The sequence below is a fragment of the Lactuca saligna genome, chromosome 6, assembly GCF_052625555.1.
Source record: "Lactuca saligna cultivar CGN05327 chromosome 6, ASM5262555v1, whole genome shotgun sequence".
In the NCBI taxonomy this organism is placed as follows: domain Eukaryota; kingdom Viridiplantae; phylum Streptophyta; class Magnoliopsida; order Asterales; family Asteraceae; genus Lactuca; species Lactuca saligna.
The window spans coordinates 121,145,881-121,163,160 of NC_136422.1; the positions used below are offsets into that span (position 1 = coordinate 121,145,881).

At 34.9% G+C, this 17,280-nt stretch overlaps 1 protein-coding gene and 1 long non-coding RNA gene across 2 annotated transcripts; one reads left to right on the plus strand and one right to left on the minus strand.

The window, feature by feature from the left end:
• Window positions 1-7,903: 7,903 nt before the first annotated feature.
• LOC145001222 (Polynucleotidyl transferase, ribonuclease H-like superfamily protein) lies at window positions 7,904-9,598 on the minus strand. Its single transcript, XM_078960578.1, has 5 exons — window positions 8,970-9,598; window positions 8,813-8,876; window positions 8,628-8,714; window positions 8,282-8,542; window positions 7,904-8,188 (listed from the first exon to the last, which is right to left on the minus strand). Exons 1-5 carry the CDS (start codon window positions 9,452-9,454, stop codon window positions 8,099-8,101), a joined length of 987 nt encoding a protein of 328 aa, XP_078816704.1. The 5' UTR covers window positions 9,455-9,598; the 3' UTR covers window positions 7,904-8,098.
• Window positions 9,599-11,564: 1,966 nt separating this feature from the next.
• Window positions 11,565-12,682, plus strand: LOC145000126 (uncharacterized). Its single transcript, XR_013661132.1, has 3 exons — window positions 11,565-11,676; window positions 11,760-11,858; window positions 12,464-12,682. It is a non-coding gene; the product is annotated as an uncharacterized LOC145000126 (long non-coding RNA).
• The last annotated feature ends 4,598 nt before the right edge of the window (window positions 12,683-17,280 follow it).

The window sequence follows — 17,280 nt, forward strand, 5'->3', positions numbered from 1 at the left end:
GTCCAATTAGAGCCCAAATGGGTTTTATTGGTCCAACATCATCAAATGGAAGGTTTACTGGCCCATTAGGCTCAATAAGAGGATCCTAGTCCATACTAAGTTTGAACCGGGTTATTAGGGTTTCAAACCCACAATTAAGTAACCGAGTCATATTAAATTAGTTTTTCGACTTCACTCAGGAGTTTTAATTAAAATGGATGTTTTTTGATTGAGCATAGATCATGATATCCACTTAGATTACAAGTTTTACAAGAGTTGATGTTTACATGAAAATCAAATTTCTTAGCTAAAAATGCTAGTTGTGACATGGTGGGGGCTTAACCAATGCATACCGATGACCACATGAAAGCTTTTAATATTAACCAACATCAAGTTGATTGGAAACAAGTGATTATTTAGTGTTAACGTGCACCCTATGAAAATGTCGTTTGTTGTTCCAGTCCTCCCATTAGCCATTTCCACCGTGAAGCCTTCATTTAACCTCTGGGGACTTTGAATTAGTAAGTGCTTAAATTTATGGCTCACGAAACTTTGTTCTGCACCACTATCAAACAAAATGCATGCATAGATGTTGTTGAGGGGAAACATACCAATGACTATGGCCGGATCTTGCACAGCCTCCCCCTGCCGCAATGTTAGGACCCTGTCGAATCCCTAAGGACCTTGGTTGTTGGCTTTTGGATAGTTTTGCTTGAAATGAACTGTCGCCCAGCATCCTTAACACGTGCGACTGGCCCCGACATTATTGGGTTGGTTGTATTGTTGTGGTTAAGATCTGCAATACCGGGCAATGTGTCCTTCTCGATTGCAATTGGTGCACTGTAAGTCTCGACACACGCTGTTGTGGTGGAAATTACATTTATCACACTTTGGTAGGCTGCCCGCGCATGACTTTGTCGGTGTTGGTGTGGTTGATGTTGGTGCAGCTGGTGTTGATGCGGTTTGAGTAGTAGCAGTGTGGATTGCTACAACCTGCTACTTCTTCGATGATTCTTGATTCTACCACCCTTTCCTTTTATTTCCCTGATTTTTCTTGTTGTTGTCATCCTTTCTTTGTTTCATCGTCGGAATCCTTCGCACCCTTTCCATCCCCGTGGTCATACAGCTTTTGTGCCAGACGTTTGGCACTGTTGAAGGTCGAGGGGTTAGCGGAAATCATGTTCCCCTGAATTGGAGGAGTTAACCCTCCTAAATAAAGCACTCGACCTTTTTGGCCTTAGAAGTTATCATTCTAGGGCATAGGAGTGCCATTTAATTAAACCGGTCAATGTATCCTTCATTGTCAGAGTTATGTACGGTTAGATTCCACGACTCTTTCTCGAGTTTCTGTATTTGCCTCGGTGACAGTACTCCTCCAACATCATCGTTTTGAGATCTTCCTAGGACATAGCGTTTGCGACTGAGAGAGTTAGGGATTTGATATGGCCATTCCACCATGAAAGGGCCCTGTCAGCAAACGAGCAGGCTGCAAATCTTACTTTGCTTTGGTCAGGATACCCACAAATCTTAAAAACGGACTTGGTCTTTTTGATCCATCGGGTGAGGGCTATTACACTCGCACTTCCATTAAATGACCTCGGTTTAGCATTGGTAAAGTCTTTGTAGGTGCATGTTCTTTGGTGCCCATGATTACCCACTTGGTTGGAGCTTCCTACCCTATTCCCGTTACCTCCTCCATTTGTGCCCTAATTGATGTGGGCTAATGCTGCAGTGACTGCAGTTGAGACTGCCGCCTGGAATGCAACATAATTTATCTCTGGTGGGGGCAGCAGTGGTGGTGGCATCGTTGTAGTGTTTTTGTGATTGTATTTTCTAGGCATTTCCTGTTATGAGACATGAACGATGATAAGTTTACGAAAATCCTTATTTTAGTGGTTACGGTGGTTCGAGTGTACTTATAATTGAATTGCATTAGATCAAATATAAACAAAGAGAGAGAGAGAATATAGAAGATAGCAATGTCATAATAAAAACTCATAATTGTTTCATTACATGATAACATTTTAGTACATAAATGCATGAAAATTGACCTTTGAAAGGTCTACAGTACATAGAGGATAGAAAATTAGACAACATGACGACCCCACAAGTAGTGTAATCACTTAATTGTAGGGCCAGTCCGACATACATAAAGTATAAGAAAGAAGTCATGTCAACAACAGCGGGGAGTAGGATGGGTCCTACTCACGTCGGGAGGTATCTGATGGTGCCAACGATTAAGTAGAAGCGTTGTGGAGTCTGGCTAGCTGGCGCTCGGTGACCCGCATCCTCGCTTCTAGTGTGGCCTGCCACTCCTGGTACTCCCTTACTATGGCCTGGGCCTGTCTCTCTACGCGCTCCACTGCAACCCTCTTCTTGTCCATTTGGTTGGAGGTTGCTTGGGCTTAGTTGCCAATGTCTCTGGTCCTTCAGACCATAGCCGAGAGAGCTCGATCTGTTGGCTCTCCACGACTAAGGTCAAAAAATCCTTGGTCCATGCCAAACGGTGGATGCATCCCCTGATGTCTGCTCCATTGCCATATGTCGTGAGCCCATAGAGGTGTATGACCATTGGGGCCCATCCTATGTGCTGGCACCCTAGCCATGTAAGGTGGATCGATGACTTCGGACTCCACATCTGAATCATCCTCCTTGTTTTCTTCATAGCTAACATCAAGCTCCCCCTCCTCAAAATCTACCGCGGCCTCCTCGAGTTCCACTTCCAATTATTAGGGGTCTTCCTCTGGTTTAGCCTCCAACCATTTAACATTTCCTTGATTGGGGACAAAGGGGCCTGGATGAAAGCCAACCATAGTGTCTGTACGAGAATGTATAAGTATAAGAAAACAGATAGCATGCTAAAAATACTCCTATAGTATTTTAATTGTTTAGGTTTGGTTCCTTAAAACTTTTGGATACAAAATTGGTAAGTTTTAGATTTGTTGCCCACCACGATCACTCCCAAGCACATGTTGGCTGTATATTGAATAAATATAATTGATCAGACTATATTTATCCCTAATACGACTACATAACTTCCTAAGTTTAACCGAGATGTCCAACTCTTCTAAAGACTTTTAATTGTTTCTTGTTATAACGATACTCTTAATACACATATCTATGGAATTTATTTTTTTGTTCACAGTATTTTAGTCTCATTGTATTTATAGTTTCATATCTTGTATGGTTATATATGCTAGTTCACTATAAACAATGCTCTGATACCAATCTATCACACCCCCGAACCGGGACGGTGGAAACGTCCGGGGGCGGGTGACTTCATATTGTAATATCATAACAATTAAATATGAATGAAACATAGCAATCACAATCATACATTGAGGATACCAAAATGTATTGTTTAAAACATTAAATTTGCTCATGAAAATACATCCAAAATAACAAAATGTATGATAATCCAAAAATATAACAAATATCCAATGTCCATGGCTGAGAAAAACATGCTCAATGCGTTCCAGAGAATACAAGTCGTTTAAAAAGCATCAACATATAAAATGTTGGTGAGTTCATAAGCATACTTGTAAGAAAATTTTGTAATAGTTTGTAAACTCCAGAAAATCCAATATTTTTTTTGTAAAAATATTTTGAGAGTCTTGTTTCAATTCATGTGTAATTTCCTGGGTATACTTTGTTTACTTTGTTTGAAATTTTCATTGAGAGTGTTTCTAGAAAATCCTATAATTTATGTTATACAAAATATTGTGGTCTTAAAAACCTAAGACCAGAGTGGTGAGATTAGTGCAAAATAGGTGGCGAGTAGTTTTGTACTTTGTGAAACGTGTGGAGTGTATGTCTTGCGTAAATTTTAAAATGATAATGTTATTCTCTATGTGAGTCGTTACAACCACATTGATGTGACTAGAGCGCTCGTCTTGACGTTCTTCATGCGTCGGTTTCTAAAGATAATTGTCACCCTAGACTGGTCTGTCTAGCTGTAGCGAACAACTTAGGTGTGAGGGTGTCAACTCCGTACAAATCTATACACAATATCCCGCTCTCCCTCTAGGAGACTCTGGTTATAACTACAGGACTTATGATGTATGCTAGGTAGGTATGAGTGAAGGAGTATCTCACAAGAGCCTTAACAAAAATTTACGCAGTTATTGAATCCCATTATTTAACGTTATAAATAATGTTATTAGTGTATATTTTCGACTGCCGTTTATGACACGCAACTTTCGTGTCATGAAGTGAAGTTTTGTTCACCAAATTGATAGATTTATTCATAAAATTATTTTTATAAATAATTAATTTGGAACTAATATGATTAGGCATTTTTAGCATAAGTGTCAAAAGTAGCCTATTTTTACCAAACTGTTCATAAATGGCCCATTTTGAGTAAAGTTGTCAAAAATAGTTCATTTTACCAAAATACTCATAAATGGCCCATTTCACTAAAGTTGTCAAAAATAGTCCATTTTACCAAAATGTTCACAAATGGCCTATTTTCACTAAATTTGTCAAAAATAGCCCATTTTACCAAAATGTTCATAAATGGCCCATTTTCACTAAATTTGTCAAAAATAGCCCATTTTACCAAAATATAAATGGCTCATTTTTACCTTTATGACCGAAAATAGACCATTTTTAGTGAAATTTCCATATTTTACCATTTTTCAAGTTATCATGCGAAAACTTTGATTTAGCATCTTCTTGGACATATTTTTGGTGATCCTTAATACAAACCAAGAAAATCCATTTACACCAAGTAACTTGTTTCCTTTTTTTTTTTTTGACAAACACTAAGATAATGAAACCATATTAAGACAACTAAGCTCCATCAACTTGAGGCTTGTACAAAATCTCGAGTTTATGAACCTTTAACATGAAATCACAACATTTCACACACATATCATATAATACATGCACATGCAAGCAAATATACAAAGATCTACACAAGACTTCGACTTGTATCCCCACCATCCCCCTGCCCCTAAAGAAGTAAAAACTTGAAAACAAGGGGTATGAAGCTTACATTGGGGCATTTTCGGTTTTGAAGAGGAAGCTGGTGAAGGTTTTCGGCCTAGCTTGCTTGCTTGAGGAGATTTTCAAAGTTAAGGTGGTTCTAAGAGCATAAATATGATAATGAAGTTGTATGAGGAAGGATTCTTAGTGAAATCTTGGAACAAAGTAATATAGTTTACAAAAGCTTACCTAGTTTGTGTAGCTTGAAGAAAACTTTCTTGAATAACATACACAAACTCTCGATTTTTAGATAAAGATATAAGAGAAAAATTGAAGGTTTGAGAGGAAATAAGAAGTGAAGTGAGGTTTGAAATGGTTTGTGGGGTGGGAGATAGGGAATCGGTCGACGAAGGAGGAAAGAGACAGAGGGGGAGAGATTAGATCATAGATATATGGTGGTTAATCCAAGTTTGCATGGATGTAGGCAATATAATGACTTTGTTACATGTAGTATAATATGGATGTGGCATCAAAGTCAACTCATTCCTTTTGTTTGTTTGTTTGTTTGTTTTTTTGGTTAACCGATCGGCCTAAAGGGGAAAGGAGAAAAGAGCTTTTTGGGCTTGAAGGGCAACCGAGAATACATTGGGCCCAATAAGAATTTTCGACCCATTCACTCTCATATATGGGTTATTGGCCCAATGAGATTAAATGGAAAAATTTTCGGCCCAAAAGGGGCCCATTAGTGATTTTCGGTTTGATGAGCCTTAAAAAGATAATTTTCGGCGCAACAATGGCCCAAGTATGGGTTATCGACTCTTATAAAGGTCAACTAGGGCTTTTGGCCCAAAAAGGGCCCAATAGCGGTTTTTCGGTCTTGGAAGGTCCATTAGAGAGTTTTCTGGCCCAAAATAATACTTAATAGAGGTATTTGGCCCATTGGTGTCTAAATTCTTGCCGCCCAATAAGGCCCAATGAGGGTTTTACGACCCAAAAGGTCAATTGGAAGGGCTGTCGGCCCATTAGGGCCCAACAAGAAGGTTTTGGTCCATTAAGAGGTTTGGACAGAGAAAGCTTGGGTTAATGCCCAAAGTTGAGTGGACTTAGCTTATTGGGTTAAGTTTTTGGGCTACACGAGGAAGTTTCAACTTGAATCACAATTTTTGGATGTATAAACTTATATAGCATTGAAGTTTGACTTATCCCAAAAGTAGGGTTACAAGATTACACAAGGAAAATTTTCTTGTACAAAGATAGAAATCCTAGCCCTAATTTTCTAGTTGTGACAAAGTCTTCTTATTTTGAAATCAATATTGACCATAAGACGTCCAAATTCAAAATCAACATTCACCATGTGAACATAAACTTTATTCACAGTGTTCGACATCAAATTCATGAACCCAACCAATTTTGAAATTAAACCCCAAATCAAGCATTATTTTGACATCCACAACCTAAGTTCAACTTGTATAAACCAATTTCAGCCTTCAATTCATAGAACAAATCATATAAATCGATTCCTAATTCCAAATTAAAAAACAATACCAATCGATTATTAGGAATTATGAGACGATAATGAAAATGCAAGAACACGTTGAAGAAAACGCAAGTCAAGAACACCAGTAATATACAACCATAGAAGCATAAAGACGTACTACAATTGACGAACACCAATTATTTAGAGTTTAAATGATGTTTAGGCTCAAACAATGAGTATATTGGACCGAAAAACTTATGGATTCAAGAATGGTTATGAACAACAACAGATTAATGATATCGGACTTTAAACAAAGTGAATTTTGAGCATTCAATGATGTGAAACATTTTGGGCTCAAAATGGATTGATGGACAGTGAACCATAATTGATTGTTTTTGGGCCAAAATTTGATTCAAATGAACATTATGAGAACTGAATCAAACAAAAAATATATTGGATTAGGCCCGATCAATGAAAATTTTACTGGATTATAAAAAATGAGTTTTTCAAAAAAAATTGATCCAATGAGTCAAAATGATTAAAATTTCAAAAATGCAAGCACGAATCAAAGAGATTTTGAGAGATCATTGAGAGACTCACCACAAACTGAGAAGCATGTTTTAAAAAAAAATTGTTTTGATCTTCGAAGATCCACTCTGATACCAATTGTAGTTAATTATAAGCATTTGATTTGGCATGCGGAATCAAAATAACACAAAGAATACAATGATTTGTGTGCTAAAAGATGCATTCGATCACATGAATGAGTACAAAAAAGAAACTACCCTAGTTCTGTGTAAATATCCCACTCACTAGTCACTACGAACATCTCTCAAGCATACCTCTGCAAATAGAATGCAACCCACTATATATAAATATGCTTACATCTCTCTCTCTCTCTCTCTCTCTCATGTCACAAAACATCAATACCGCATTCAAGTAAGCCTACAAGAATCAAACAATTACAAAGTCATTTATGAATAACTTTGCACCCACAACGTGATGCTTTTATTTAGTTGAAAACGCTTGAAGATTGAGGTTAATGGAGACAAATTAATTCTTTGTAATTTTTTCTTCTAAATTTTTTATTATATTACTTTATTCGAATATAACATTATACTTTAATATATTTTTACTATGTGAGCCTTCGTTCTTGAATCTGCTCCACCATTGTAGACAACCTATGTAATTTACTCTTGCATTATTGTTCACCCGTCCTCTTCGTTTTATCATCACCCGGCCCAACTATCCAAATTTATCAATCCGCCTTAAAGGTTGATTCTCCCCTCTAAATCGTTAACCTGGATTTCATGGTTTTTCATACTGATATGGGAATGAAATGAAAGGATAAACCAATCAAATCGCTTTGATTTGATTCACTTATTCTCTTTGAATCCGATATAAACGTCCCAATTTAATTCCAAAAAAGAATCTGCCTTCATATAATCCGCAATCAATTCAATTATAAGTGAACACATGAACGTTGCAATATTTAATGAAACAAAGAATCTTAAATTATTCGAATGGATACATGTATTATTACATGGGTTATATAAATCAAATAATTTATATTTACAATAAAAAATCAAAGAATTTCAACGAATCAAAGAAACAAGGTTAGTTTGCCATTCTTCTCAGCTTTCTCCATTTCCATACATCAGTAAGCTTCGATTAAATGGCTAAATTTCTAACAAAATCCCCAGATTCCATTTCCCTTCATCTGAACAGCGTATGGGAATGCTTCAGAAGATTATTCAACGGCGTGTTTCGCGCATTACACAGTATGTTTTTCACCTTTTCAGTCATCTGTTTAAAAAGAGAGAGAAGAAAAGGGTGAATCTTCCTTTCTATCAATCATTAGAATCGAGAAAAGTCAATGGTGGTTCATAATTACTGAACCTGTCCAAGACTTCCGGTAGGATACGGAACCACGCGCCGCCGATTGAGAACGGAAGAAGGAGATTTCCGGCTAGTTTCTTCACCATAAATTTTGCTCCTACTTCTTGTCGTCATCATCGTCGGTGTTGCCTCTTGATTCCATCGTTTGTTCATTGTTCTCGATATGCTAGATTCCGTTTGATTCCATCCTTTGTTCATTGTCGTCGATATCGATTCTTTTTTATACCATGGTTTGTTTATAGAAGTCGACACGCTAGGTTCCTTCATTTATCACATATATGCAATCAATACATGATAATAACTCGACCATTACAAATCACATGAACAAATCAAGAAACTTAAATACCATTAAATCGCTTCGGCTTCTCGTTGTCATGCTGGGAGACGAATTATGCTGCCATTGATTCTCTAGAATACCAGGGAGTGATGATTCCTTGAATAACATAACAAGAGAAACATCAAACAACACGAAAAATCGACATCAAATGATGAAAATTTTGTGGTTTATATATAAATTCAAATAATTGTTACCAGGAACAACACCGTAGCGCAATGTTTGAGCACTTCGAGATTCATTCGAGCGTCATCAAGACTCCTGTTTTCAAAGAAACCAATGATCTTCATTAACTAACCCTTCAATTTCGTATAATTTGAACATGATATATATGAGATCTTCGTACAATTGTACCTATGTTTTTGTTCACCGAGACCAAAATAAGAAGCCAATGAAGCCATCTTCATATTACCAGCTCGTTTACCAAATTTCTCCGACAAAACCCATAAAGAATCAATCAACGCCACAGGCTCCGGAGCAGGTCTTCCAATCTCTTCAAACGCCGCTTTTATCCTGACACAATCAAATCGTTGAATGTTGTGTCCAGCCCATATTCTACCATTCAAAATCTCGAATATCTTATCAGCAACTTGTTCGAAAGTTGGAGCTTTCAAAACTGTTCCTCGAGAGATCCCATGGCACCTCGCTGGATTCACCCCTACCACCGACAAATCACCGGGTCTAATCAACGTGGAGTAATTTTCTATCTCCACCAGCTTTCTTGGGCAAACCACCATTGCTCCAAATTCTAACACCCAGAATTTTTGCCCAGGGTTTCTTGGCACGTTTGTTTCCAAATCAAAGAAGACTATTTCGTTCGACTTCGACATTTCTAGCATCAAATAAATCTAAGTTATGAATTGTGATTGAGTATGTGCATGGATTGGATAAATATTGATACATATATGTGTATATATAGAGAGATCGATGGATTGATGGAGTGCATGGGGAGGTGATTGATTGTCTTGTAGTTCAAGTTAAACAATAGTTTGAAAGAAATGAGAGGTTAGGGTTATGAGGAAGTCCTTCTGGAAAAGTAAAGCAATTCCAGATAAGAAGGAAGAGAAAACCTCCATTGTCTTCGGTGTTTTGTAACCAAGGGAATTTACGCTAGCTTTCTGTATATGCGATGATAGGGGGAATATGAATATTTTTTCTTGTTTTATGAAAGTCTTTTTTGAGTTGATTTACAAAAGTAGCCTTCGATGGAAGCAAAGTGTAGCCATGCAAGAAACTGGTTAGCTCTTGTCTTACGTAAGTTTGAACCCTGCTTGGTTTACCCAAAATAGTGGCCAACGTTTGTTACGTTGCTTATAGATATTCTTTACATTAAAATGCTTGGGGGCAAAACTGTCCATACAATTCCTTGCTTGGTTATGGCTAGGGGCAAAACGGTCAAAAACAACTATTGATCTTTGTTAAGGCCAGAGGAAGTTGACTTTTACAATGTTTTGACACTTTTTTAAAATTTTGTTATACTACTAAGTCAATTGAGATTTGTCATACTTCTTTAAAATTTTGTTATTTAGACGGTATGTTTTGACACTTTTGCCATGTTTTTTTTATTTAATTTAACTAAAATTAATTTATATAAAAAACAGTCAATTTAAACAAATTAATTTTGATAAGAACTAAAATTACATTAACTTGAAAGGAAAATTACAATACACTTAAAAAAGAAAAAAAAAAATACAACATCGAATATAAATGGTCTTTATGGTTTCCTTAAATCTAAAGTTTAGTTTTTAGGGATCAAAAATTTCACAGATGGTTGCTGTACTTTCAAAACTTTTGATGTTTGGTTCTTTTTGTTAACTCTGTTAGTTTTTAGCCGTTAATTATTATTTGATTATAATATTCGGAGGACATTTATGTCATTTCACTACCATGTGGACCGTTTATGATGTTTTGTCTTATTTAAAAAAAATGACAAAACTTCAAAAATGGTTCTAATGTTTTCAAAAATATCAAGTTTAGTCATTAAGTTCAAAAACCTCACAGATGATCTTTGTGGTTTCAAAACTTTCAACATTTCACTACAATAAAAAAAAAGGGTATTTATGACTAAAATATCATATACTGATTAATCAATCCTATATACCATGTATTTGAGACTGATAAATTAGTCGTAGATACTATCTAGGACTGATTATAATATGCAAATTATTAGAGACTGGCCAAAATATTAGAGACTAAAGTTCTGTCCTTAATTAATTTGTGCTAGTTTAAGTTTGGTGGGAAACACATTGGGGATTTCAATTTCGCATATGCTATCACAAAGTTTTTACTTCTGAGGGAAAGTTATGTGAGACTGAATGTCAGTCCCTAATAGACTTGTGTTAGTTTTAATTATGTAGGTAACTTATTAGGGTCTGAATTTCAGTCATTGATATAACAACCACCTCTACCATTGCCACAACCGTCGCCACTAGCAATTTACCACTACTACTACAAGAACCATCATCTCCATCTCCATGCCTTCGTCACCATCACCACTACCTTTACCATCACCACTATTGTTGTCATTAATAGTCCACCACCACCACTACCTCTATCACTACCATTACCTTCACCCCTCTTCCACCACAACCATCAACACGTATGTCACTACCATCTCCACCTCCCTCCATCACCGCTACCATTACCACAAAGGATGAGTAGCAAAAACAATAATACTGATTTTATTTTCGAAACCTTGATAAACATGCATTACTTTCAAATTTAATTTATATTTCGCGCAACAACACACGTATTTCGTACCCAAGTTATATACCATTTAATTTTTTGTTATTATTTAAAATATATATTTTTATGCCACTTTAAATTTTAGTTTATTTTAATAATCATTTTTTGGTTTTTTCTTCCCTGCCTTTATGTCCAAAATTTTCAAAGCCCCGCATATAGGTCCCAAATTATAAAAAGAGGGCAAAAAACCATCCTCACTCTCATATTTCCATTCATACTTTGAAAACATGGGCTATGAATCGTATGAAGACTTGGTCGAGCTTGGACCAGAGTTCATGAAACCAACAATCATCGGAGATCAAGTTACAAATCTGTGGTGAGTTTTAAATCCGCATTAACACGATACTGATCATGGTTTTTCATCTTTCTTCGATTTCATTGTTTATTATTGCATTTTAGGGTTGAGAGGTGGCTTGTTGAAGAAGGATGTCATGCCAACATCCATTAAACCCCCGTCTCTAAGCAAATAGAATCAATCTGGGTCCCCAAATTGCGATGGTAACTAATACAATTTTGCCTGTCTGTCAGTTTCTCAATTCTCATGCACCCTTACAAAATACGAATTGATGAATTACATTATATTTGTATCTTGAATTCATAACTCCATTCACTTTCAAACGTAATGATGGAATTGAATAAAAAAAATTATTCCATTTTGCCTATGTCCTATTTTTTCTATTTAAACGAAGAAACTATTTGATGTTGATAGCTGCTTCTCTCAATAGTGGATTTATTAATTTTTATTTTACTTCATATTTGCTTGGGTTTCAATATTGTTGATTAGATGTATTCATAATATATACCAACGTAGATTTATGATTTTAATTAGTAAATGGGAAAAGCATAACAAATATATATATATATATATATATATATATATATATATATATATATATATATATATATATATATATATATATATATATATATATATATATATATATATATATATATATATATATATTATGTTTACCAATGTGTTCAATATAATACTTTTTCTGTAAATAACTATGTGTTAAAGCAACATGCCATTTTTTTTTTAAATTTCATGTAACGTGGAATAAATAAAAGTGAACTAATATATGCTTTTATTTTTTATGCAGCTTATATAGAACTTGCAACAGTGGCTGGTTTCATATGATGGTTTATTTACTCAGGTCAATAATCTTATAATGGATCTGCTATACGAGAAAAACAAGATTCTTGCATTTGAAAATTCAAGTAAAACTATTTTCTTGTCTATTCTTTGAAATATGTTAAAATAGAATATTTTTCATTCTCTATCTTTTAAGCTCTTATTCCAATTAGTAAGGTATGTAGAATATCACTTGTGATGCGTACACTTGTAACCCAACTTTGCTAAGAGAGATATGGTTCTTAGTTGAAGATGTTATTATTGTTCCCATCATTAAGACGTATGGATGGGTTTATAAGATTGTTGTGTTTGTTATCCTCCAGAAATAGGTAATTATTACAGCTTACAAATCAAGGGATCATTTAATGTCTGAATCACCCATTATAAGTTTGTGTGAATCATCCATGATAAGTTTGTGCTTTCATAGAGTCTTATTAACTATTACAAATTCATTAACATTTAGTATCTTTTTAAATTGTCTTTAATTTTTTTTTTTGACACATAATTGGTAGTATTGCATATAGAAAAGAGCTAGCATTAAGTTTGGGGAAAAAGTTCAACTACAATGACATTTCAAGGTTTTTTTTAAGCTTTTGTTTGTTATACTTTATGTTTATGACGTACTTGGTTTAACATTTTGACTTATTTGACATTTATTTAGACATTCGATTCAAAATATCTAAAAGAATTGATGAAAAACTATGAAATTTATATTATTTTCCATAGACTACAATTTAATTAGTTTTTATATGTTATATATTATAGCTAACATAATATGTTACTACAAGTAACATGATTTCTAGAATTGAATGAGAATTTACTGTCACAAAATATGTGCCATAAATATTTTTTTCTTGTGGGCAAATGAAAAGTGCCACTAAAATAGCATATATTGTTGTAGTGAATAGTTTATCGACTAATTACTTTTTAGTTATAACATATCGATATCAGTTTTATATGTTATATTGAAATGTCTTTTTTTTTTTTTTACTATGTTAGGTACAAATTCTCCCAAAGTAAAGAAAAGAAACATGCCAAACTAATTTTAGTTGTAATGATCATAACTCGTGATATAAATGTAACCTGGAGCAAAAGATTGTGAAAAGTGTTTGTAGAAAGCATAAAACACTACCCCTTGAATGTAAGACATCAAGTGGACCTGTTGTGAGAAAAAAGGACCTATCAATCTTATCAACAACCAAAACGTCTAGGTGCACAAAATTACAAAATTTATGATCTTGAGGTTAATTCCTAAAATTCCTAAAATTTACTCTTCCCTTTTAATGAAGAGGAAGATCCTATACAGGAGGACATAATGCATATATCATATATAGAGTCTTAGTCATGATCTTTTGTTAAAGTTTGGTATTATTTCCACATCTACTCTACTTATTAGTGATTTGATTATTAGTCAATTATAGTTTATTGTCTTAATGTTTGGATTTGAAGATATTCGAATATTGTTCATTGATTTATTACTAGTTTTTTGTTTTGTCACTTTGTGATTTACATGAATTCCATTGTATAAATTGGTAGTTATAAAAGCTATATGGTACTGACATATCAAGTATTTAAAACTGATATTTCATCCTTGATAACTCATTGAGGACTTAGAGACTAACATGACACATAATGGGGATCCAGATGAATTATAAATGATACGTCGCTAAAGACTAATATTTAGTCCCTAAATGATAGTTTCAAGGACTACTGTGTAATAAAATGTGACCCGAATAATGCATATATAATCGGAAACTAAATGAGATAGTATCAAGGACCAATAATTAGTCTTCGAAAGATAGTATCAATGGTTGATAATCCATAAAATGATGACATAAAGGAAACATATTAGAGACTAAATGAGATAGTATAAGTGACTGATCTTCAGTGCCTAAAAGATATCATTAAGGACTGATATTACATAGAGTCGGGCACCTAATGGAAACATATTGGAGACTGACCAAGATAGTATCAAAGACTGGTTTTCGGTCTCTAATACTAACACTTACTAGGGACTGATTTTCAGTTCATGATGTATAAAAAATTGAGTATCTAGGACTAGCTATTTGGGACTGGTTGGGGACTAGCGAAATTAGTCCTTGATGCTTATTAGATACTGATTATTAATTAGTAGAGATTGTTTTTGTTAGTCTTTGATACCCTTTTTTCTTGTAGTGTTTGGTTCTTCCGGCTCACTTCATTAGCATTTCACCGTTAACTCATTTTTTAATTTTATATTACAGGGGTAATTTCGTCATTTCAGTTGTAACCTTCTCTATTTAATATGAAATGATTGCCTATTGTTTGCATGTCACTACCCGTCCCTCTCCCAAGAAGATAACCAGTTACATCTGTATTCATCGGGTTCATTCCTATCGTAAAAGCAAGAACAGAAATTGGGATTTAGGGTTTTAAGCTGCAGGAATTGCAATGGTGCAATAAATATGGTGTTTTCGAGAAAATTTTGTAACCGTGGAGGACTTAGGAAAAAGATACGGTACAATACTACAAAAAAAACTTGTTTTTTCTTGGTTGATTGTGTTCACGTAGAGAAATCATTGATTTCTCTCTTTTTTTGTGTTTGTAGAAGGATTTGACAACTATTTCACGTTGAAGATACACTACAGTGGTGTCTTCACTAAAGCGCCTGGAAGGAAATACGTTGATGGTGTTGTAGCATATGTAGATGATGTTGACACTGGTCTATTTTCAGTTCATGATCTTGACGACATGGTCCGAGAACTAGAGTACAAAACCAAGCAAACCCTTTACTACCATTTCTGTATCCCTGAATACCCCTTGGACTACGGCTTAATGCCTTTAGGTAATGACCACAATGTACTTAAAATGGTATCATATGTCCCTAAACATAGACTTATTAGGGTGTATATTGAAACTGATCAGACAAGGGTAGCTAGTTATTACAATTCTCCTTGTAAAGTTGTTATTGAAGAGTTGGAGCCTAATAGTGTGTCACCTGAAATGAATAGAAAGAAACCTTGTAGGAGAGAAGCATGATCATGTAGTAGAAAGCTTGATATAGACAAGTCTATGAACCTTCATTATGTGTAGTCACAAGTATCAGATGTTGATGAAGGGCATTATTACTCAAAGAGTATTATGTCATTTATAAGGTCACAAGCTAGCAAACAAAGTCATGTCATTCAAGAGGAAGTGGTGAATCATGAAATTGAAACTCAAGAAGAAGTGATCACTAGTGCAGTTGAAACTAAAGAACCATTGGGAACTTGCCATGTACAGGAACCAAGTTGCCAAGCTGATGATGGAGCTAATACCGCAACAGTTGATGGCCATGAACCATTTATAGAGGATTACTCACTTTATGTTGATTATGATGCTGAGTTTAATGTTGAAACTTCATTTGAACAACAACCAGAAGTGGATTATCTAAAGGGTATGGTAAGTGATGATAGTGGAGAGGCTTTCTATTACGAGAGTGTCCATGGTTCTGAGGATAATGGAGATGATTCTGATGACAGTGAATACAATGTGGATGAGTCTAACATACAATTTGATGTAGATGTAGACATTAGTGAATTCCATAATGATGTTGATGTAGATGAACATGGAATCTTGAACAATCATTCAAACGATGAAGGGAATGATATGGTTGATGATGAGTTAGACCATTACATTACATAAGAATATTTACATCTGTTTGCAAAACATATTTTGTATACATCAGTATATAACAAAAAGTAAAAGACGCCACTCTAACATGCTCTGTCTTCTCCAAAATCTGGCAAAGGTACTTGTCTGTCGTTGTCCTGAGAATAAAAGTGGTTTTGAAAACGTTTCAACATAAAAGTGGTGAGTTCATAAGTATGTTTTTATATTGAAAACTAGTCACTAAATTTGTACAAATTATTTGTTTTCTTTATAAGTAAAATAGTGTTTGTATCAAAACCCTGGTTACCACTAGTATGTAAGATGAGTTCGGTTTGAAAACCCTGGCTACCACCGGTATGTAAATTCAGTTTTGTTCGAAAAATGTTGGCTACCATCGGTATGTAAGTAAGTTTTGTTCGAAAAACCCTGGCTACCACCAGTACGTAAAGTAGTTTTATTACTTAAAATAAAACCAAAAGTTGTATCCCTGGAATACCCTCCAGTGTAGTAAGTAGGTACTCTTATTAATTAAAATAACACTATTGAAGAAGGAAAATCCCGTAAACAAAGGTTAGTTTATACTATTGTGAGTTCGTATAACCATACTAATGTGACCGGTCACCTCCTTGATATTTCTTCAGGCGTTGTACGTTACAAAATTTGTCACCCCAGGCATGCCTGCCTAACTGTAGCTAATAGTTAAGGTGCGGAATTGTTGGTCCCGAATAGATCTATTCAAAAATTTCACGCTCTCCCTCCAGGAGACTCTGGTTATACTAAAGGTGAGGATTTACTAGTACCCCGAAGGGTACAATGAAGAGAGATCTCACAATCATGTATTAACTAGTTTACGTGTTGTTCTGTTGTTCACATGTTTGGAATCGTTTGTATACCGTGTAGAGTATAAATAATTATATGCAAAATAATTTTTTGGTAGGATACTCTTGTTATCTATATGTAATAATGGATAAACTAAAGCTGTCATAGTTAATGTGTTCAACCTTGTTCGTGGTTTGAATCTGTAAAACTGGTACTGAATTCCCCAAACCATACTTATTATAGTTTGAGTGTATGTTTTGTTCATGTACTGTTGTGAAAACTATGCAATTAGGTTTTATAAAGTGTCCCTTATGCTCCGCATATTACCAAAGCGAT

Coding starts and splice junctions, on each gene's coding strand:
- LOC145001222 (XM_078960578.1), bottom strand. CDS start 9,454: ATGCTAGAAATGTCGAAGTCGAACGAAATAGTCTTCTTTGATTTGGAA. Junction 8,877..8,969: donor CTCGGTGAACAAAAACATAG/GTACAATTGTAC, acceptor CTTTGAAAACAG/GAGTCTTGATGACGCTCGAA. Junction 8,543..8,627: donor GAAGCCGAAGCGATTTAATG/GTATTTAAGTTT, acceptor TGATAAATGAAG/GAACCTAGCGTGTCGACTTC.